This window comes from Thamnophis sirtalis, unplaced genomic scaffold (genome assembly GCF_051295495.1).
Source record: "Thamnophis sirtalis isolate CommonGarterSnake01/CBP01778 unplaced genomic scaffold, rThaSir2_p1.2 scaffold_10, whole genome shotgun sequence".
In the NCBI taxonomy this organism is placed as follows: Eukaryota; Metazoa; Chordata; class Lepidosauria; order Squamata; family Natricidae; genus Thamnophis; species Thamnophis sirtalis.
The window spans coordinates 26,498,323-26,523,155 of NW_028261390.1; the positions used below are offsets into that span (position 1 = coordinate 26,498,323).

Genomic DNA, 24,833 nt, shown 5'->3' on the forward strand with positions numbered 1-24,833 from the left:
AAGGTCAAAAGTTATACATTCAAAACTTTCTCTAAAATAGCCATTTTGATCTAAACTGCTGTAGCAGAAAGCTTTTTCTGCCATCTCTGCAGAATTGTCTATCAGAGACAGGACGTTTGCATGCATGGACAAGCGAGTCAGGAAGACTTTTAGGTCTTGCAAGGTTTCTATTATATTAGATGTAAACAGTCTCCAAATTAGGTGTGAACTGAAGTTTTGTAGCTTTTGGGGTTTTAAATTACTGTTAATGCTGGATCACCGTAGAACTAAACCACATTATTTTAATTGGGGGGAAAGCTATTGTGGTTTTTCAAGTTACTTATTTTCTTGGTTGTTCCAAGGATTTTGTTTGTTTTATAATGACAGTTATTCTGTCTAGTGCTTTCACTGTTCACACAATCTTAATCTTAGTATGCATATGCAGATTCCAATGAAGAGAATATTTTTGCTCTGTTTGAGACTTTTTTCTGTCTGGCTGAAGTAACTCAAGAAGGGTGTGGATTCTAATAGTGATGATATTATATAATCAGTACTATTTTTTTTGTAATTTCTCTGTGAGATACTTGATCATCAGGACCCCAGCATTAAACATATCAGATGGTTATCCAGGCTAACAGCTAAACATGGCAAAACCCCTGTTCTGATCATTGCTAGGATTACCATAATGAGAACAGACATGTCCAACTCACACTTGTACCTCTTAAAACAAAATATTTTCTGTTTTTAGACTCTTGTCTTCAAACAAACAAGAAAAGCAGGTGATTTTGTGCCTAAGGAAGGGCTAAAACTCACTATCTCCTGATTTCTAGCCTGGTACTTTAACCACTATATTAAACCGACTCTTGCATCTTTGTCTTCAAGGGCCATTAAGGGGAGATTAAATGCTGACTATTCTCCTTGTTCCAAATACCAAACTAGTTGTTATAATAAAAGAGTGAAGATACAATGCTTAATAAGTTTATCCTGTTTTTTGAACAGTTTCAAATAAGATATACATTCATACTATGCCCAGCTTCTTTCATTCTTTTTTACATCAAAACTGAGGAAATAAAATTATATATAGATATACATGAGGTTAAAGCCAATCCTTGTCATCAGGCCATAAAAGTTCTGAACTTATGATCAAAGCATCAAGCAATCCTTTAACTGCCATTTAATTTTTGTTTGAACTCCTAGCTTTTGTTTTGTTTTTACATTATACAAGCTCTTTTCTGCCGATTTGAACTTACTGTTATAGTCTAATAATTACACGGCTGGGTAGAACATTAGATAAACTAAAACTCCTTTTCCAATTTTACTTTACTGTCAGGTAGGTGTTAGTGCTTTCCCTCAGTCCCTGTTCATACTTAGCTAACATATGTTTTTACTCCATTGTTAAGTAAAAACTAAAACATATTTTACCTTTCAAAACTACCTTTAAAGTATTAGGCAGATGTGAACTTTGACATAGTTAAGTACAATTTGACTTTTACTGCAGGTAATTTTCTTCTGATGTATCATATAGCAAATAAAGGTAGTCACACTCTTCTGAACAAAGTTATACAGGAATGAGATGAATTTAGGCAAATTCACCATATGTCAAAAACAAGCTTTATAATAATATAGCTCTTAAAATAATTATTGTATTCATCTTGCTGTCGTCATCATCATCACCACCACCTCATATAAGATCTTGATTCTACAATTACATCATCATGAAACGAATAGGGCATGTGGAAAGAATGGCTTGTGAGAACTATGTAACATTTTGGTTATAGTTCCATGATTATGATGTTGCATTTTGTGTCTCTGCTTGTAGCCCAGTATATTGATAAACATATATTACTATTTAATGATTAATAACAATTTTGCTGTGTCATTTTTAAAGTGAAGGAAATTATCCACTATCTGCATATCAATTGTCCTCAACCTGACAGATATTTTGGAATTTCTAAAATTCAAAGCTAATTTAGTATGTTGGCTGCATCTATGGTCACTATCTAAATGTTTCTAGGAACAAAATAAGATGGGACAGACAAAGAGTGAGTGGTGATAATTATTCAAGAGTTATATTGATGTTTACATGCTTGTACAATTAATTATGTAAACGTTTTACAAAACCAAATATTGCTGGAATAAGCAAATCTGGAAAAGAAGTATTTACTGTGTAAGCACTAGCTAGAGCACAATTATACTCTTGATAAAAGTTTTTTTATTTTTAAATCAACAGTATAGAAAACATGATGAAATGATTAGCTGCTCTATAATGTGTTTTCATTAAGTGATTATATATTATCCAACATACATGTAATTTAATGAATTAACAAATTAATTTCAACAATTCTTAATATATATAAAGACTGAAGCAAGCGAGAAGGGAAATTCCCAGGATAGAGATGGCCATTATATAAATATATCTCAACTGTCCAAAGTCGTCAGGTGACATGCCAAGTACCCATTAATTCAAAACAAGATGATGAATAACCTTAAAATTTAAAAATTGACAATAAATATATAGGTCTCTAACATTATTGCACTGCAGCATAGCAATCGGCTGTCATTGATTATGTGACAATAGGGTCTGCAATACAGATTCTAGTCTGAGTGCATAGCACATGGAAATCTTACAAGTCAACTAAAGATTAAGCATGCAGACACTGATTATTTATTATCTAGGCTTGGTATGAAGAATAACCACACAGTTGTCAAAAATCAACTCCTCATTATACTTGGCCTATCTAATCCTAGCCAAATCCTAACTTGAAAATATTGTATAGATTAAATCAAAGCAGGGGGCCCAGCAATTAAGACACTGAACTTGTTGACTGGAAGGTTGGCAGTTCAAGATGCAAGAACTGCATGATGAGTTTCCCCAGCTCCTGCCAACCCATAAAGGCGAGGAAGGGTTTTTAAAAAATTAAACCTCTCTGTAAGTGAGATGGGCATTTGTGAAATTTGATAAATATAAATAAGTAAATAAAAATAGTTCAGGACATATCTGCAGTTAAGTATATATTTACTTATAATCTACCAATAATTTCTAACAATGTTAAGAACATATTTACATGAATTTCAATTTTCTCGTATTATTTAGTTTCTCATAATTTTAGACTTCTTAGATATAGTGTGATTACAAGGTGAAAGTAAAAAAAACAACCCAGAGTGAATCCACAAATAATTAGATACAATAATTCTAACAAGCTAATACCATTTCCTCCCGAAAATAAGGCAGAGTCTTATTTTCTTTTGACCCCGAAATAAGCACTTGGCCTTATTTGGGGGAGGGGTGTCTTATTTTTTTGAGGTGCAGGAGGCAGTGAGTGTGGTCACTTGATGGCTGCTGTTGTGTTGCAATATTTTCGAGGAAAGCTTATTATCCGGGGAGGGCTTATTTTGGGGAAAACAGAAATAGATCTAGTGTCAGTAATGCACAAGTTTCTGTCCTCTTTCCTTGCAAAACAAATAAATGAAAATCAGCTTTAACAATATAATCTGTAAGAAATATATACTGATGAGGCTTCATCTGCTAAAATTTATGGATATCTAACTAGAGCACACTAAATAATCATAATAAAAAGAATGCTTATGTATATTATCTTATTTATTTTTACAGAGACCCTAGGACTATTGTAGGTTGACATAAGATTTGAACAAGTCTTGGAATTTCACTTATTATTAATTGATATGATTATAACCTACCTTTCATTCTTCTAAGGATACCTAATATGCATATATTAAGAATCATCTACAAAATAATCATATAAACAATACATTATAGGGCACAAACAGTGTAGCAAATAAAATAGAAGGGAATAAAAAAGAAAACACTCAAAACTCAAAGCAAACATTTAAGGGTTCAGTTTGATAGTTGAGGTACAAAAATCTACAAGAAGTTGGAGTCTGAGGTTATGTGTTTGTGTGTGTGTGTGTGTGTGTGTGTTAGGAATAACTTATTTGAAATTCTGTGACTTGTTTGTTGGGAAAAAGATCTTCACAAAATCTTAAAATGTAGGCCTTAATGTAGAAAAATGTAGAAGCTATATTATTAGAAGTAACCATGGAATTCTTTAATACTAAAATAAAACAGGGTTTTAAAAAAATATTTGACAATTAAATTGATTTTTCCATTTTTTTATTTGATATAATTAAGTTCCATTAAGTCACTGTTGATTCTTAGCTACCACATTTCCTCCAGGGGAATTTGTCCTTTATTTAGTTGGTGTACATTTCTAACAACTCCCTGAAACGTTTACAAAAACTAAAGTTCTTTCTGACTGGCATTGGGAAACAGGAGGAGAAACAGGAAACGTGTTTCCTCATTCATCAAATTGCTTTCAGATTGTCTTTTTTCCTCTGAAACATTCAGGAAGATATAAAATATAATGTAGAAACGCTACACCAGAAATGCTCCATAGCAGTTAATAATCCTGGAGCTGGATTATTGGAAATGATTTAGATTTTGGGGGGATTTCACATAAACACAAACAAAACCGTACTGCCAAAAGTTGAAAGAGCCATAAACTTTTGCAAGTGTCTGCAAGAACCTGAAAAATCATTCCACTGCTTTAGAAAGCGAAGTCATTTGACTCTTAAGGCAATGACATTCTTTTTTAGATTGAAATAGAAGCCTCAAAAATATAGCTGCTTTAATTAAAGGAAAAGAGAAAATATTGTATATCTTCAAAGTTATTGTAGTTCTGGTTCATACATTTACTCATACTTTACTTACACTAGATTACTTACCATTTTATTGAATTGAGGTGATGTAAATGCAACCAAAGCTATATCATTAATGGCAGATTAGGGCAAACCTGGTTTCTAATTTGTCTGAAAAATAATGGACATAATAACTGGAATTATTTTAGTAAAGACAGATATTGGCAAGATTTTTGCCTATTATTTATAACAAAAGTTACCTTTGAATCTTTCCGAATAACAATATGGGTATTAGTTCATCTAAAAATAATATGGACATAATTTTTTAGATTATATTGTAGAACGTATTTGCATTCATGATTAAAATATTCAGATTTGAATGACATTTGGTTAGTAAGAGAATTTTAAGTTAAACCAAGGACAAATTGTATTATTTCTTTTCTGATAAATCCAATATATATATTTAAATTAAACATGTGTAAATATTTCCATTTCTCTTGTGTGTTTGTTTGTTAAATTTGTTTGCCACCAATTTCTTTAGCCCATAGGATAGCTCTATATACCTCTCTGCGGTTTATTTTAAGGAGACATTTTGCATTAATCTTACTGTGATCTTGTTTTAGAATAATTCACAAACCTGTATACAACGATTCAGCATACATCGCTGTGCTGTTTTTGACAAGGTTTGAGGTGATAATAGCTTAATTCTTGCTTCATTTTTTCTGCTTTTGCTCTAGTAACTCTAGGCTGACCTTGTCTATAATCTGATGACCTGGTATTGCACTCAGCTATTTGGAAACTGTTCTTGCCATAGTTGACCCTGAGGGTGGTATCTGGAAGACCACTGATCCATTGACCCATGTCAAGAGTGGATTTAGAATCTGATACACTGGGCCTCTAACATCCTTAACCACTGGGGCCAATGCACAGAATGTGGTTTTCTGCTTATTAAATGGAAAGTAGTTTTCACTTGTTGGAAGAAAGACCAATTTTACACCATTTACTTGCAATGAAATCATTTCCTAAAGCAATTACAAATATTAAGTCCTTTCATTCTTGAAGTGTTTGTTAAAAGAAATTGAATTCCCAGAAGAATTAATTGCTTTCTCTAATCTGTTTTTATAAACATTTTATAATGTTCCGTTATGGTAAATATTAATAACAGCAAATAAAATACATTTTCTACCTTGAGAAATATGTGAAACAGGCAAACAATAATAACATATTTATTATTTTTATTTTCTAGATTAAATGTGGTACACCACAATGTAATTAGAAGAAAGATAGGCATACACTAGTGTACTCTTAGTATAATTGACAGCTATGATGAAATCTTCATATTGTACATTCTGTTCAACTGTTTGTATACTTAATTAGTTTCAAATTGGCTAGCTTATTTTAACATTTTAACACATCAAATTAATAATATACAGTTTTTTAATCATTTGAAGCATTTTTTATGAGTATATAAAATGAAGAACATTACAAAGTTCAACATTATTAGGAATCTTAAGTAACTTGTAAAGTAGTTTTATATTTCTATTATGTAATATTTTCATTTAATAGCTAATGCCTTAATTAATATTTTAAATTTCTATTAACTTTTAATTAAAAATGTAGATCTTGCCCACAGTCTAAAGAAGCATAGGGACAATTAGTTTCATTCAGATGTAAAAAAAATTGTTTATATTTTTAAAATAATGCAATTCAGCATTATGTTTGAACTTGGCTCAATCTATCCAGTCTTCAACTATGATTTTTAGTGACAATTTTAATTTATGGATATAAAAATTACTTCTGTCAGGAAACCTGATTTACATGAATTACAGAGTATAATTTAAGAACAGTACCATGTGGCAATCAAGAGAAAGCAATTCAATTTTTATATTTTTATAGGCTATATTATAACGAAAAGAAACTACCTGCTCTTTCATGTAAATCTAAAGACTAGTTAGTATTAAGACTGTTGCACATGTTCGTGTACAAAACAATACCCATCTCTTAGGTGCACCACATGGGATAAGCGATAGTGTTACAAAAAAATATATCTTCCTAGTGCTATTTTTTTCATATCCCTACTGGACCTCCTGAAACAGATATAGGTGGTATAGTGAGTTGCCAGAGTCAGAGTATTATAGAAAATCAAATACATATCCTGATTCCATTACCAGAATTTTGGGGTAACTAATGTACTATAAAATGGAGTTTATGATGTGTAGCTCTTTATATGGCTTCATAAATTTCAAAATAACTTTTACGTATGAGAACTTGGTTGGGGTCATTTCTTAAAATACATATATTTTATTGAAATAGAGAACAGCAATTCAAATAAGTTTACAAAGAATAAACTTCTAGTTATAATAAATCATAACTGAATGAATTTGAATGATAATAGAATAAATTTTCCACAAATTGAGAAGGAGCTTTTGGATCCAAGTCAATTGATTAGTTAATTGTCTCAGTTAATATATTTTTTTTAGTCCTTCTATATTTACTATATTTTGCCTAACACTTTTTAAAAAAGTTATCCAGCATTTAAATATCTTTATACTAATATTGATAAAGAGATTGCTTTAATAGAGGTTTACTCATTCTAAATGCTTTAAAAATAATCCTATACATTATCATTGCAGTAGCCAATTTTCCTAAAAATTTGTGCTACCATTAATCTCCAGCTACACTCTTAAGTATGCAATACTTTATTGTTGTATGCATAATACTAATGCATCTTATAAGCATTCTATTGCCAAACTGAGTATGTTACTGCTTACATAGACATAGCAAGCATAAGAGTATATAGTATCTTAAATTATTCAGGAAATATGAGCTGATCATTTAGACACATTTTTCTGAATCTGCTTTTGAAATCAGATGCAGAATATAATGCTACACATTTTACAATATACTTTAGTGCGTATTTAATGTTTCTAAACATATTTTTTAAAACAAAAGTTAAAAATATGAGTTTGAAATGTTACAGCTTCCATTATTTTAAAGAATACTAAGATTTAGTGCTTTAATTTCAGATTAAACTATGTTTAGACACTTAGACATACCTACTTTTCTTTCATTCAACATTTCAAATATTGCATTTATCTACCACTATGAGCAAGTTTTCTGACAATATTTAATACATGTAAAATGAAAATATTATTATATGTACAAAATGAAAGTACTTTCCATTGCATTCACTATCTCTTTTAAGTGAGTGACTTCTATGATAACCCAATTTATTACATGTCACTGGTTTTCATTTCCATATAGGAGCTTGTTCCTGAATTTTATTATCTACCTGAGATGTTTGTCAATTTCAATAATTACAATCTTGGAGTGATGGATGATGGAACAGTGGTGTCTGATGTTGAACTTCCACCATGGGCCAAAACCCCAGAAGAATTTGTTCGCATAAATAGACTGGTAAGATAACAGTCAACTATTAATTGTGTTAAGTTATGAGCTTTCTCAAAAAATATGTCATTTTTAATCATGTAAACCTGGAATTTATGTAGCTTGGAATGAAAACAGCTATTTGGGAAGACTGAAAATATATATAGTTTTACATTTATTTTTAATTTAAATGTTGGTGCTAATTTTTAATCATATCACTAAAATGGTAAAATATGTTAACAGCATTCACAGAGCTTTTATCAATGCTTTAATGTAATTATCTTCCTAGTACTTCTTTGTAATATTTTTCAATTCAACATTTAGATTACTTGTGATATCTTTCTTGGCTTCTCAGAATTGAGCTATCATTTAAATTATTTAAGTTTCTAGTAGAATGGTGAAAGTTACTATATAGATACATGCAAACATATTTTTAAGAAAAACTACACTAATGTAAATATGGAAAAGAAACAGTAAAACCAAATGAATTCCTCAAATAGGTAATATGGAAGAATGTTTTTTTTCCTATTTTTGAGAGTCATGTTTCTTTTTTTGGCACACTACTATACTTATGTATTAATTGAGAGAATATAATGTGAGCAGAAAACCTCTCACCCAAATCCTTAAAATATGGTTTCAGGGCAGTTCAGATGTTTGGAAGTGGACTCAATTTCAAGATTGTAGTGGTTGGGTTCATGTAAAACTCTTCCTTCCATTTCCCCATTAGTATTCTGGGGAAAATATGTGCTATCAAAATGTAGAAATTCGAAACTCGAGTTTAACATCATATTCTGGTATCTCAGGGGTTTCAGGAGTGCATATAGGATAATATTTCCTACTTTTCTGCTTCAGGACAAAGAAACTCGTAAATAGATTTGTTCCCAGTAGGGAACAAGGGTCCACCAAGAAAAGGGGCTGAAATTAGGAATATAGCAACATGTAAGAATGCTTCTTTCTTGCATATACAATACTACACAATTTCTGACTTGTATGGATCCTGGAGTAGTTCATTTCTCTCCCTTTTACTCTGCCAATGATAATATTTAGGGAAGCAATCCTCAGAAACCAACAATGCAAAGTTTTTCTCTGCAATTATATAATGAATTTCACACAATTCACTATACAAATATGGTATAATACAAATTTACCAATCTCATTGTACACATTTTGTACTTTGACAATAAAGGTTTTAATTTGAAATTCAAAAATGTTGTGTTCCAATGTAAGAGTGATATTCATCCATTTTACTGAAACAAAGCAGATTTGTATTTAAACACTACCTAGACAACATCTATGTTTAACTCCAAAATACAGGAAAAAGCAAGATATTAATAGTGACAGTAGATTTATGGTGTCCAATTTAGCTTGATTTTTTTTATTATATATATCAGTGGTGGGTTATGACTGGTTTGCCCCGGTACGAGCGTACCGGTGCCTGCCGGGAGCACCAGGTACGAGCGTACCGGTTCCTGCCGGGAGCACCAGGTACGAGCGTACCGGTGCCTGCCGGGAGCACCAGGTACCATTCCGGTACTGTGCTCCAGAGGATCCACCCACCCACTCGTGCTCCTTACCGGTAATTGAGGTTATCGGGGCTTATGCGCATGGAGCATATGACGCCTGCGCGACTCTTCTCCAAGCAGCTGGATCGTTGCGGAGGCATCACAGAGCATTGTGGGCGGTAAGTACACATGTGCACACTGTGTGCATTAATGTGGTGGATACCCGGCCCCGTTGCACCATACAGGTTGCAACGGGATCCGGAACCCACCACTGATATATACCAATTATTACTAAGGTGACAATAGTACATATGTGTATAGGCATTTTCCAAATGACATCCTGAAAATATAGTCCAAACAATTACCTTTTCAGCATTTAATTTTAATATTATATAAATAGATAGTTGTCTGATTACAAAAAATGTAAGTAAGGAAAATATATTTCTTAAAAAAAGAATATTTTGACTAAAACACATTACTACTAGATCTGTTTCAAAAATAGAATGCTGATATATTTATCTTTGCAATTAATGAGATAATTATAAATTATTATAGTCCTTTTAAGTGGTAATTTTGTAGGGTACAATGGGCAATTTTTCCCCTTTCAATACACAGTACAGATTTTTCTGCAGTGATTGGAAATGCATGCTGCTTTGATCTGTGACCTTTTTGTGGTGCTAATCGGGTTCCTGATATCATTATACCTTGCTCATTAATCATATTTTCCTCCATCTCATCAGCCAACTAAACAGCCCAAGCCTCTGTTTCAGTCCTGTGCTTGGCAGGCTTTTGCTTTTCCGGATTATTACACTGTGATACTTTGGCTTCTCATAACCAGACCCACATCAAGCTGTGTACTACAATTAAAGTCAGATGGTCCTTATGGTGAATGGGGAAATAGTGTTGCAGCTGTCTGTCTCTTATTGGAATAGTCCAGCAAGAGAAACAGATGATATATAGAGCAGTATATAATAACAAATTGTATAGTGCTAAGGCAACAGTGGGGCTATATAATGCTAATTGTTAATCATTGTTATTTTAATATGACTATTAAGATAGCGCAGCATTATATATGATTTTATTAAAATCCATTCATTTTGTCTATTTTGTAACAAGGATGAAGGGGCGAAGATGATTCTATTTAAATATGACTTCTAAATTAAAATAATGTAGAAAGACAAAAGAAAAATCATGAAAGCTGGGCAACAGTTAGAAGTAAAGAAAATACTATCCCGTTTTAAAGTAGAAGAATATCTATTTTGTAGAACATTAATTAAATACCTATAAAACAAAAGTGTTCAGTTAGTATATGAAAGTATTGATGAATGAAGGCTAAGAATTTCCATAGATTCTGGAACTGTATCAACCATGGTTCTGGAATAGGTTATTTCTAAAACCAATTTATATTCATTTATCCATCCAATGAGGCTGAATAGTATCACCTGTCTCTAAGTCTCAATTTATGTAAGAATGTCTGCTGATAGGACCTCAAAGTGTGCTATTTCATATAGAGATATATACTGTAGGTATATTTATTTTGAACTATTAGCATTCTGTTTCCAGCATATAATTTCAGCCTTTTGTTTTTCAGTATTTTCACTGGTGAACTGACAGTGTGTGGGTTTGTTTTGTTTTGTTTTGTTTTGTTTTCAGGCTATTGTTGTTGATAGGTATTAGTTGTGTGGAGCTGCTCTCTGCCCTTCAAAATCAGTCAGTCAGTCAATCTTCTATTGATTGAAAGTAATATTTTTTAAACCAAATGTAGCAAAGTAATGAATACATATAGTTTCTAACTCATTAGGGTATAATGTGGATAGGGTGTCTTATGATGAAACACATATTTCTAGATTTCATTATTTAAGCATATTAATGCAGATATTAACTCTTTATTACCAGAATTTTAATAATCTTAATTGGGAGGCAAGATTTTGATGGAAAATAAGGTGTGGTATCATGGCCATATTTTTTCTACATATTAGGATGGAATATGTTCCCTTGGCTTCCTGTGTTAATTCAATGTAAAAAAGATGTTGGGATTTTAAACTTGTACATACACAGGCAAACTTTATATAATAATATCAGGTAGGTTGAATTGGAAAGAGATTGCTATATCACAAGATTGCAATGAAGAGGATGATGACGATGATAATGGTGATGATGATAATGATATTTTTATTCTGCCTCAAGGAAGTGAATAATTTAATATTCTTGCCAGGTTTCCCCTCACAACAATAGCAACCCAATTAGGTTCTTTGGCTGAGAGAGAATGGCTAGCCCAAAGTCACCTAGTTGGCTTTCCCGGCTAAGGAAGGCTAGAACTCCCAGTCAGATGGTTTCTAAGACAACACCTTAATCACTACCCACTGTAGATGGATACTTACCTGTGTTTCCCTGAAAATAAGACTGGGTGTTATATTAATTTTTGTTCCAAAAGACGCATTAGGGCTTATTTTCAGGTGAGGTCTTTTTTGGGGGGAAATACAGTATTAAAATGTATCCATTTGGCTGACGGATTTTAACTGGGGCTAATTTTGGGGAGTAGGGCTTGTATTACAAGCATCCTAAAAATCATGCCAGGGCTTCTTTTCCTGTTGGGTCTTATTTTTGGGGAAACATGGTAATATGAGAAATGCATCTTTTTATTTCCCTACAATATAAAATTCTTGAATATATGTTCTTAGATTGGAACAAATCTTGACCATTTCAGCTTTCTTTCCTCTGATGGAGGAAGGCTTTTCTTGAGCCAAACATTAGTCTTTTAAAATGTAATTTAAACATATATTTCCATAATTTCACCTTAATTGTTATATTTTAGCCTTGATAGACTATGATAGGGACTTTAATGCCTGGAATTGATCTTTTTCTCTCTAAAATATTCTGCTGAGATTTTCTTTTCTGATTAGTTTACATTATACTTGTGTTAATAAACAAGCATAAAATTTTGTATTTCTAAGGATTATCTTTAAACAGAAGTTTGTCTTTTAAATAAAATTTGATTCAGTGGGCTGCTAGTTTCACTTCTTTTTTGAAGCTACTGCTTTCATTGTCTTGCACTTTCTCATTCAACCGAAGAAATGCTGTTAGAATGTAATTCCCTTGAGAATAGAGTGCTATCCATTATCGTATATATCTTTCTTGCTTTATACGCTGCATTAATGGCTATGTACAAATGAGTAGGTTTTCCTCCTCTGTCTTAGTTTGATATTTATAGCAGAACCTAGAGATATTGCATATTGATGCAGCTTTAATTTAGTAGCTTGCATTGTTTTTTTACTGAATTTTTGGTGAAATGTAATCTTTTAAAAATAAAAATATAAAAAAGGATAAAGTACGGATAATACAGTAATTGTAATGGAAATGTTCTATAGTGGCAAAGATCATGAACAAGAAATCCAAGTGTTTTATATTAAAAGTTGTCTGTGTGTCCGTTCATCCTCACACAAGATAAGAAAAGTATATGGCTAATAAATATACTAGAACGCTATCTTTCTCAAATATGTTCACCATTACAAAATATCTCTTTCTACTATTGATATATAGCCCTTCTGTCGCCATATCCTTTCCTTCTGTTGGACTTGTCTTTCAGCTGTTCTTTTTCCTTGTTCTCTCTCATAAATTTCCAATTTGTTAACCAGCAGCTTTAGCCTACTGACTAAGAGCTTTCTTTAGCTATTCTATTTCTTGCCTGTGATTCAGATGATTGGCTCCCTTCAGAAAATCAACCAATGCCTTCAAACTAAATAATGAAAAAAGTGCATACTAGCTTTATTTCTTTCTCTGATCAGTTTTCACACCTACAGCTGGACCTCTGAAGACAATGATTCTGACCTAGCATGATCCTAGGTCTCATAGATAACTGGATGTGTTCATACAAACTTGAGTACACTTCTCATTTAGATCTGTGTGTGTAGCTTGAAAACCAAAGAAAACGTCTTGTTCTCTAATTGGTTTAGAACAGTGGTTCTCAACCTTCCCAATGCCACAACCTTTTAATACAGTTCCTCATGTTATGGTGACTCCCAACCATCAAATTGGTGTCTTGGTTCCTAAGACCATCGAAAATATGTGTTTTCCAATGGTCTTAGGCGACCCCTGTGAAAGGGTCGTTCGATCCCCAAAGGGATCCCGACCCACAGGTTGAGAATCGCTGGTTTAGAGCCTTCTACATTTCCATAAAGGTAGTTTCTTTCTTATGAAACAGAACAATTTACAGTCTCCACTATAAAAAATCAGAGAGGATTAGATGTTAAAATAGCTTTTGTAGTAGAGGTACACCAGGCAAAAAGGGAAGACTCCTTGAAAATGCATTCATAGCATGTATAATATTTTTAAAATGGGGGCACTTTACGTGGTACTTCATCATGTATAAAGTTTTTAGTGGCTCAACCAAACATAAGCCATTAAATCATACATGAATATTTGGGAACTGTTGTTTTTTAACATTTTTAAAATCATATATACCTGATAAGGTACTATCCAGGCATGCAGGGTTATATTCTTAGTTCTGTTTTGTAACAAAAACTCTAGAAACAGATGAGATTTTCTGATGTGAATTTTGGGGGGGTCCAACAGACATTCATTTCCACTTTTGTCAAGCACAAACAATCAGATCCACATCAGAAGAGTTCAATTAACTTTTTTATTGTTTATACCTATAACACAGGAATCTTCTCAAACTGGCAGTTTTTCTCTAGGCCAGATTATATTAAGTGTGATGGTAATCAAAGGAGGTCAGAGTTTGCCCCCTTGTGCCTATATAGAGATTCCAAACTAATTTTCCACTTGACACATCCCCCAGTTTAATCTCCCTCCAACAACTTTATATGTATATTGAAAGAAAGATTTCATATATAGTACTTTGGGGTGTCTTTCTCATACTTATGTTGCTATTACTAAGCTTACTTTTACATTTTTGTTTATAAAATATTTTAAAACTACAAATTTTGATAGCAAATGCAGCTGATAGATAAATTATAATATATTTGCTAAATATTTACAAATTGTAGTTACTTCCAATAATATAAAAACTTCATTTATATATTAGTTGAACACTATTAGTTTTTACCTAATTTAGATGTGGACCATATATGTAGATTCACAGAGAATTCCCGCAAAACTTTTTTTACTTGTTTATTTTAGTGAATTTAGTGACTGAAACTGACTTTGGGTGATTCACAAGATAATAACATATCTTGTTTTATTTAATAAATAAATAATAATAATAAATAATAAAATAATAAATAATGGACACAGCCAACAAGGGGTCCTACTAATTTTAGATCAAGGCATTGGACAACAATCAAAGTTTTCAAGGATTTACTAAATGCTAATATAATAGAGAACTATATGGATTTTGGGGGGGGATCGTATTTGAAAAATAAAATGTTCTGTAACATAGGAACAACTACTTCCTAGGTCCTGATAGAGGACACTTTTCAACCAAAGGGACCAGATTATACCAACTCTGCCAACACATACTGGCCATTGGAAGTAGGTGGTCCTTCAAATAACCAAGCCCTGTGCAATGCAGGTCTTTATAGGTAACAACCAGCATTCGGAATTCCACCTGAAAACTGATTGGCAACCAGTACAGGTTGAGATGCAGAGATGTCACATAGGCATACTGAGGCATGGTACCTCTGCTGGCACCACCGCATTCTACACTAGCTGAAGCTTCTGAGTAGTTTTCAAGAACAGACCCATGTAAAGTATATTGCAGTAGACAAGTTTTGTGGTGACTAGGGCATGACTGACTGACTGAAGGCAGGAAATGCAGGAAAAGACACGCCTGCTATACTAGATGGTGCTGACAAAAGCTACAGTTCACTACAATTATTATTTTGAAACTGATTGACAAGAAACAGCTGTATAATTTTTATATAAAAAAACCCTCAAAATTAAAAAATTCTCAATTCCGTTTCAATTAATTGGGATACTTTAATTCATTGCCTATGCTTCTTGACTTTTCTCTCCCTATACCCATTCCCTGGGTCTATTTATTTTGGTTTTGAATGGATATATTTATGCATTTAAGAGACAGTGATAGTATATAGGAAAATCTAAAATATATTAATTCAGAGTATATTGCCTGCAATATATTTGTGAAGATTAATAATATTCTGAAAGCAGTTTCCTGAATTGCTCTTTTCTTTATCTTAACAAGCTCTATTTTTTTATATTTGAACTTTGGACAGTGGTGAACAAATCTCAGGAATACTAAATATTCTTGGAAAATTGAACATTTTTGATTGATTGGTAAAGAATAATACTCTTACTCAGGTGTCATAACTGCTGAACTGTCTTGTGTTGCCCTTTCAGTCATTAGGTTTCAAAGTCATATCATTATTTGGAGGAAACACTGGTTGATTTATTATGTGGAGCTTCTGTTCCAGGGGTGGGTTCCTGCCAGTTCTAACCTCTTCTATAGAAGAGGTTCCACAAATCTACAGTGCTGTTTACAACCGGTTCCAGCTCCCTCCCCCCACCCGTCCGCACATCATCAAGATGAAAAGCGAGAGAAGGAATTCTGGGAGTTGAAGTCCACACGTCTTAAAGCTGTCAAATTTGAACACCCCTGGTTTTTTTTTTTTCTAAATTGTTAGGGGTGCAAGGGTCTTGTAACTTGACAGCTTTAAGACTTGCACAATTCAATGCCAGAGTTCCTGAGCCAACATGACTGGAAATTTGTATATCAGTTTGAACAAAGAACTGAACATTAAGAAAAACAGTGGAGATTTAGGAATTGTTTGGCTTGTCGATACCGAATTTTTCATTTTTAAACAAAAAATGATAAAGATTTTATTATTACATAATCCTGTGAATAAAAAAATCCCTATTGTTTTTCAGGTAGGATGTAATTTTGTTACATAAACTAGAAATATTCATAATCATAAAGTTGAATAGAGAGAAGGATCTATTAAATAATATATCTCTTATGTGTGTGAGGAATTTTGTTAATGGAAGGGAATTTTATCAATGGAAATTAATAGTCAGGGGAACTCGCAAATATTTGTCCAGGGCGGATAATTTTTGCAGGAGAGAAAATGTTTCTATGAAACTTAAACAGTCCATTTATTTTTCTTAGTAGGTGAGCATTATGTGAGTGTTTTAACATTGTTGAATATTGTCAGAACAAATGAATTCCAAAGTAATGAGTACATCAAGATGTTCTAACAGTCTTGGGTGTTCTTTCACAAATTAACTAGTAGTATAATCTTTTCAGCACACACTTGTCTTGTCTTTGCAAACTTTTAAGTCAGCTAAAAGATTCTGTGTCAAACATCAGCTCTCTAGCAAAAATTGTTTTGTATGTTCTAGTCAAAAAGATAGTGAGATAGACACTTTGGAAATCTGTATTTCTTCATTCATTTATCTAAATTTTGAAGTTCCTACAGATAAAATAGTATGACTGTATTTTTCTCTTTTGTTTTTGCACTCATAAAATAAGGGACAAATTCCGCAACCTTACAGGGGTTTTTAAGAGCAAATGTTTTAATTTGTGGAATAAAAGGCCAAAAATTAGCATACAACTTATATTTTACAGTTATTTAATAGGATTCAAGATGTAAATACTGAGTGTCCTTTTTTATTTCTTTTATAAAATAAAAGAAAGTTAATCTACTCTTCAGTATCTAAGACAAGAATATATTTTAGGGTAATTTAATTGATAGCTTATCTGCCTTTTACTGAATTACAGAAAAATTTAATAAGTAAATATGTGCTTTTAAAAAAACAGTATAACTTTAGAAGATTATATGTAATCTGAAGGTAAATTCAGGCCTGATATAAATTGTATTATAGCAGTTAATACAGTACTCCTTTTTCCATTCCTACTGTCCCACTGCAATAGCAACAACCTTGTGTGAAAGACTAGACTGAAAGTGATTGATTATAAGTCCAGTATCTTAATTTTGGTTTGTCCTCCAAGGCATTTCAGGTGAGGAACAAAACAATGAATGCTAGTTGTTTCTTTAAGGTGAGGTTATATTAACAAAAAGACTGAGAGACTGAGAGTATTTCCCTTCTCCTTTCATTTAACACTTTGGAAAACTTGGTAGGATCCCTTAAACCCTTCCCATGCCTCATCTCCTGTGGGCAGAGAAATCTTATATGTGTGGGTTGTCCAGTCCGCTACTATTCCTTCTATCTCCCAAAGTCATTCCTGAACAGCATTACAATTCCTACAGTATAATGGATTCTCTATTTGATCCCAAGTCTCTGTTTGATCTGTTTTGTTTGTCACAGGCCAGCTTCCAAACTTTACCTGACCTCATTAATAGGGAAGTAGTGATAACTAATAGTGACAAGTGGCAGCCATCTACCTCATGTTGGAGACTAAGTCACTGAAGCAAAAACACAAAAATGAGGGCTTAATTTGCAGTCTTGAGGATTCCTATATCCTGTTTATTCGTCAGAATGGCTTATTCTGGAAGCATGAAGGTTTTGGGTGGTAGGTTGTGAGATATATTCAATTATCTTTTCTAGACTATGCAGACAAGCACTAGCTGAAACCATATATGCTTTCCCTTTATTGTTACACATTTTAAAAAGAATCTTGGATTTTCAAGCCTAAATGGAAACAATTCAGAATGCTGCCCTGCCTTTTTTACACGGAGATGCTCATTTATTTAGAGAAGCAGTTAATACAGAAATATTTCCCATAATGTTTTTTCCAGGTATTTTTCATTTGGAGGTTTCTGCATTGTATCAGTTATCTCTTGCTCAGCTGCTGGTTATCATCCCATTATTGGATTGCTTATTGACCATAAGAATTGATAAGAAAATAGATTTTATTTATTTTGTTTTCCTAGTTTAAGAAGAAAAATAAAACTTTCAAAGTCTTTATGATTATGGTGAATGAACTTAGTTATGATGATATTAAGGTGACCAGATTTTCAGATTGGTAAAGAGGGACACCATTGACGGGGGGGGGGGGGACTTGATTAAAATTTTTATATTTTGTCAAAAGGTCACACGGCGATTATATGACCCCAGGACACTGAAACCATCATAAATACGAATCTGTTGCCAAACATCAAAATTTTGATCACGTGACCATGAGGATGCTGCAACAGTCACTAAGTGTGAAAAATGGTCATCAGTCACTTTTTTCAATGCCATTGTAACTTTGGTCATTAAATGAACTGTTTGAAAGCTAAAGCTAGCTTGCATTATAATGCTTTATGCTAGCTTACATTTTCAAGAGAGAGAAGCTAAACTCCTTATTAGAATTGAAATAGAAATGAATAGAATAGAATAGTTTATTAGCCAAGTGTGAATATGCTCTCAGTGTACATAAAGAAAAATAAAATAGAATACATTCATCAAGAATCAGAAGCTACAACACTTAGTGATAGTCTCTCTCTCTCTCTCTCTCTCTCTCTCTCTCTCTCACACACACACACACACACACACACACACACACACACAAACACACCTCTGGATTCACTGGGCCGTTTATAAATTCCCCCTCCTATGCACACCTTCAGCCTCTCTCTCTCTCTCTCTCTCTCTCTCTCTCACACACACACACACACACACACACACACACACTCCTCTGGATTCACTGGGCCATTTATAAATTCCCTCTCCTGTGCACACCTTCAACCTCTCTCCCTCTCTCTCTCTCTCTCTCTCTCTCTCTCTCTCACACACACACACACACACACAAACACACACACACCCCTCCTCTGGATTCACTGGGCCGTTTATAAATTCTCCCTCCTGTGCACACCTTCAGCCTCAATATCTCTCTCTCTCTCTCCCTCCCTCCCTCTCTCTCTCTCTCTCTCTCTCACACACACACACACACACACACACACACACACTCCTCTGGATTCATTGGGCCATTTATAAATTCCCCCTCCTGTGCAAACACTCCTTCAGCCTCTTTCTCTCCTCTTTCTGGATTCGCTCCGAAGTTTTTAAAATTACCTCTTCTGTATAGAGACCAGGTTATCAGCCACGTGAGACATACGCTGTGTTTCTATGGCACAGTAATCCCCTCCCCAAACAACACGCAATGCCAATTTAGAAGCCCCGAGCAGCCGAGGCGAAACAGCAGTCCGGGGGGAGGGGGAGGGGCTGAGCTTGGACAGCCTCAGAGGCACCAGCTAGCTCCGAGAGAGAGAGAGAGAAAGAGAGAGTGAGGGAGGGGCTGCTCAAAGCAACAGAAGAAGAAAAAATCCGTGAGGGAAGCCCGTGGTCTCCACATGGAGTAAAGTGTTCGCCTCCCTCAGCCATTGGCAACAGCTCCCAAGGACGCGCAGGCGGGAATGCGCTCGGCTCGAAGAATATACGCTCCCAGTTGCTAGGAGAGCCTCAAGGCAGCTGGAGGCTTTTTCGTAACTTAAAAAAAATCAGGACTTTTTTTAAAAAAACCCGGGACACGGGACAAATTGTTCAAAAGAGGGACTGTCCCGCTGAAATCAGGACGTCTGGTCACCTTATGATATAGATTTAAAATATTTTATATCCTACTTTGAGGAGTCTCCCTGAGGCAACTTTATCTATTAAAAATTGAAAAATAAAATACATTGTTACTGAAACAGTAAAACAGGGCATTTAAAATATAGTAGTATTAAAAATATAATCTAAATGCAGGCTTTCATTTTTTCAAAAGAAGACTCGAATTTTCAAATTTAAATAGGGAAAGAAAGGGGGGAGGGGAAGAGAACAGACCCATAAATGCAATTCATGGTGGTGGTTTCTCAAGGAACTCTCCCTGTGAAAAGAATTGGATGGCAAACTTATCCACTTCTGTTTGTTGACATGCAGCCCTTTCTCTTATGGACAGTTCAGGTTATATTCTTAATACCTTGTTTATTTTATAAAACTTTCCTGCCATGTCCATAAAGTGCAGTTTCAGTTTTCCTTTCTGCTGAAAGATCAGCAAGCAAGATAACTAGAGATAAACATCAGCACACTACTCTTTTTTTCCAGTGAGTGCTTGTATTAATGCTAAGTTATAATTTTATTGTAACCACCAATAGTCAAAATAGCAAATTCCATTTATATAAGACTGAAAGTTAACCAAATATTTTGAACACTACACACACCCATACACATTTTGGAACACTTCTTAGGAACATTATGCAGTGGTTATGCTGCCTGGCACAGGTGAATATTTTTCCTAACATTAAATTGGCAGAGAAAAATGATTTAAAACTGATTCCTTTCCTAGCCAATTAAATAGACTGTTGGTTTAAAGTTGTAATTCACTTTCTGTAAGACTGTTTATAATGTACCCTTTGAAAAGCTATGTGTGCCTGTCTTTTGTTTTAAAGCATAATGTCTAGGACAAGCAGTCTGCCGTGCAGTAAAGGAATTTGATTTTAGCCATTTCCAAAATTAAAGACAAATATCTGTTTCTATAAACAGGTCCTGGACTGCTTCAGCTGCTACATAGCCCAGTGATATTTTAATTTGCTAGGCAGACATGTTTACTGTGTACTATATAGTTTATGAGTGTTACCATAAATGAGGTAATCTTGCATCTTGGTTTCCATATGTGAAACATTACATGAGGAAATACAGCTGGGTTGTTAGTTGATGATATTAGTGGACTTTATTTGAATATAAACTTCATACTGAGCAGTTTAAAATATTTGTACTAGAACTAGTTATGTGCTTTTTAGTGTTTTATACTTCAGAGAAACCAGAATTTTTTAAAAAAGGCTGCCAAGTGGATGTTTCAGTTTCAAAACTGTTAGCAATAATGATAAAAAACAAACACTGTGTTCTTGGTAAAAGTACAACTTTATATACTACCAAATAGTTTGTTTTAAAACTGCAAACATGGTAACATAGTAAAAAATATTCTTTGGGGTCAAATTTAATGCATTCTGAAGGAATGGAGATAAAGTGGATGGATGTAAACTATTTGACTTAATTTTTATCCAAATCAAAAAGTAACTCAAGTACAGGACTGCCTCCTGAAATATCCTTCTCCAAATCTTACTCTTTCCCTGTCTTTATAAAAAATAATAATCTGTGACTATTATTCTGTGACATCACAGCTCTAATACCAGAAAAGTGAAAATGGGAAGGTTGGAGTATTCCATAATAATAGACTCTGCTTATGCAGACCGCAAATGGCTTTAAATTCTCTTGATCTATCCCATGGCTTGATCCGCAGGAAACTAATGTTAGCTCTGGAACAGCTCTGAAGGTTATGTTTGCATACCAAAGCAAGACTTTGCTGTTCTCTTGTTCTGCTTCGAGTTCTGAGATATTCCACCATTGAAACGCTCCACAAAATTATATTATCTCTGGCTTGAGTTAGAGGAGGAGTAGGTCACTTGTAAGTTGCCTGATTTGTGAGTGCTAGTTGTTTGCCCTGGCTATTATTTTTGTATTTTGTATTGTGTAGATTATTTTATTTTAAAGTTTGCATATTATAAATTGTCAAGAGTCAAAATAAAATTTAGCAGCTTTTAAATTTAATAAATTGAAACAAAATAGTCCTTTAGATGCATTTCACATGCAAACAGTTCAAGCTCTTCTGGGCATATTTAGACCTATTATTTTTGAACCTGAATACTTTTTCTGCTCTCTAGTAATATTTTTAATATCTTAGTTATAGCTGGACATAAAAACTTTTTCTATGAAATATAAATTTTAACTTACCAACTAATATTTAGAATAACGTTGCTTTATAAATAACAAGATCATCCATTTTAAGTATGCAGTTAGATACTTTTTTCTTAGAAATGAGTTTAAAATAGTTCTGATATCTTGATTCTACACACTTTTAGTATAATAAATTTTTGCTAGTTTTGTGGTTAGTGTATATGTGTGTATTTAATAGAAATAGAAATAGTCTACAATATATGTACCGATGTATAATCTGTCAGTTTGTGAAAATGTAGAAAACAATAACTCGGTGATATACCATCAATATGTTTTTTAATGATAATTATCTTCTAAATTTTCCTACTTTTGTTGCAATAGACACTTTTTACTGTAACTGATTTCATAAAATGTCAGTGAGTATTTTCTGAAATTTTGGAAGTCATCCTATACCACTTGTTAATTATACATAGATAGGCTGAAATAATTGTTAAAAATTGTACTCAAGTATAGCTACGTATATACAGTCAATAAGAATGAATCTATCCAAATGTTTTATCAGGGTTGTGATATTAAGCTCAGCCAAAGTCAAATGTTCAGGAGCAATATACAGGTAGTCCTCAATTTACAATAGTTCATTTAGTAACTTTTCAGAGTTACAACAACACTGAAAAAAGTGATTTATAACTATATTTCACACTTACCACCATTGCAGCCTCCCCATAGTCAAGTGTTCAAAAATTAGGTGGTTGACAATTGACTTATATTTATGACAGTTGCAATGTCCCAGGCAGGGGTGGGTTGCTGCCGGTGTTACTGCCGGTTCGCAACGTGTGCGAAACGCATGCATGCACGAGCATGTGCTGTTCAAAGTAAATTGTTCTTTGTGCATGCACAGAACAATTTACAGTGAACTGCGCATGTGCAGTCACTAAAATCTAAAATGGTGGCTGCCAAGCGGCAGCGAGGGAACCAGTTCAGGGGTTTGGCAGGCCTGGGTCGCTGCTGGTTCTGTGACCCAGACCTGAATTCCACTATCAGTTCGGCCGAACTGGGTCGAACCGGCAGCAACCAACCTTTGGTCCCAGGATCATATGATCGCCTTTTGCGGCCTTCTGCCAAGCAAAGTCAATGGGAAAGCCAGATTCAGTTAAGAACCATGTTACTAATGTAACTCACTTAACAATTGTCTAATCTAGCAACAGAAATTTTGGGCTTAATTGTCTAGGGCTATCTGTACTTCTGTAGATTTATTCCCTATATTTTCACAAATCTCATGTAGCAATAGCACTTAGACTTAATATACCGCTCCACAGTGCTTTACAGCCCTTCCTAAGTGGCTTTACAGAGTCAGCATATTTATCTCTACAATCTAGGTCCTCACTTTACTGACCTTAGAAGGATGGAATGTTGAGTCAACCTTGAGCCTGTGAAAATCCAATTCCTGGAGTGAGCAGTGAGTTAGCCTGCAATACTGCAACGTAACCACAGTGCCATTACATCTCTTGTAACATTGTTGCAGATTATAGCCTGGGCATTCTGATACAAGCAAAAATAATACTTTAGGACTGCATAAAAATTATGACCCAAAACAAAATCAGTTGCTTTTATTAATATGTAACATTACATACTAATGGACTAATTGGACCAATGGACCAATTTCAACATTACATTGTATAAATTGTTGTTGTTTGTAATATGATGCTGTCTGAGCTTGGTGATTTTCTTGAAGATGTTTCAATATCTAAACCAGATAACATCATCATTACTCATTAGGTTGCAGGACCAAGCTCAGAGAGCACAAAGAAATCACTCATTTCAACCCTAAGCTTCAAATATTCTCGTTTTTTGTGGCTTGTGATGTTGTGCCATAATAGATTTATTCTTATATAGGTAGTTCTCACTTAATCACCACAATTTGGCCCAATATCTCAGTTAAGCAAAGTGATTATTAAGCAAGATATCACATGAATGCTTTGCTCCACAACTATAATCTCAGCAATTTACCCTACAGTCATTAAGTGATCTTACAGGTTGTTAAGTGGAGGGAGTCCCAAGTAAAGAGTATGGGTTGCCTTAAAGGGTTAGGGAAGGTCCCAGGAGGCCCAGCAGAGGCCACAGATGAGTTGGGGTGCTGCAATGCAGTACAGGTACAGGGAGACTAGGGAAAGAAGTCATAGCTGCCCCAGTCTGGTTCCACTGTGTGGAAAAGGTGTCTGGAAGAGCCAAGCACCCGGGCAGCTCCAGTGGCACAATGCATCCACAACCCTACAAAAGGTTAAATGCCACAATGCCAAGAAGCCACCCCAATAAGGCAGAAAGTAACCATTTCCCAGGTATTTGGCATTTCATGGTACTGTGACTGTTTTGTGCCATGCTGTTGGAATGTGGGCATTTGGAATTCCCCACAGGTTGCTACTTTGCACCCTACTATGGAGGTTTTCCACATATTCAGCCCTCCATGGAGGAGATAGTTGTTTCACATAATGGCACACTTTGGCATTTGCAACTTCTTCTATTTCTTATTTTCTATTCTCTTCCTTGATTATTAGTTCTTGTTAATTTTTATCAATATACTTTACAATTTAATAAAATTATTATAAAAATGAAAATTAGTATAGAAACTGGACTGATTAAATGTTGGGAAAAGAATCCAGGAGGAGACAAGAGTCAAGGAAAACCATTTAATATTATAATGTTTTTAGATGTATACATAACATTCCAACATTGATCAATTTT

General features: G+C 34.0%; 1 protein-coding gene across 1 annotated transcript in view; it reads left to right on the top strand.

Annotated features, from left to right (window-relative positions):
- Positions 1-24,833, top strand: part of LRBA (LPS responsive beige-like anchor protein) — a 380,505-nt gene that overhangs the window by 285,886 nt on the left and 69,786 nt on the right. Inside the window, exon 47 of the mRNA XM_087724319.1 lies at positions 7,900-8,052. Within this exon, the coding sequence (XP_087580445.1) occupies positions 7,900-8,052 (153 nt within the window). The remainder of the gene's footprint in view (positions 1-7,899; positions 8,053-24,833) is intronic.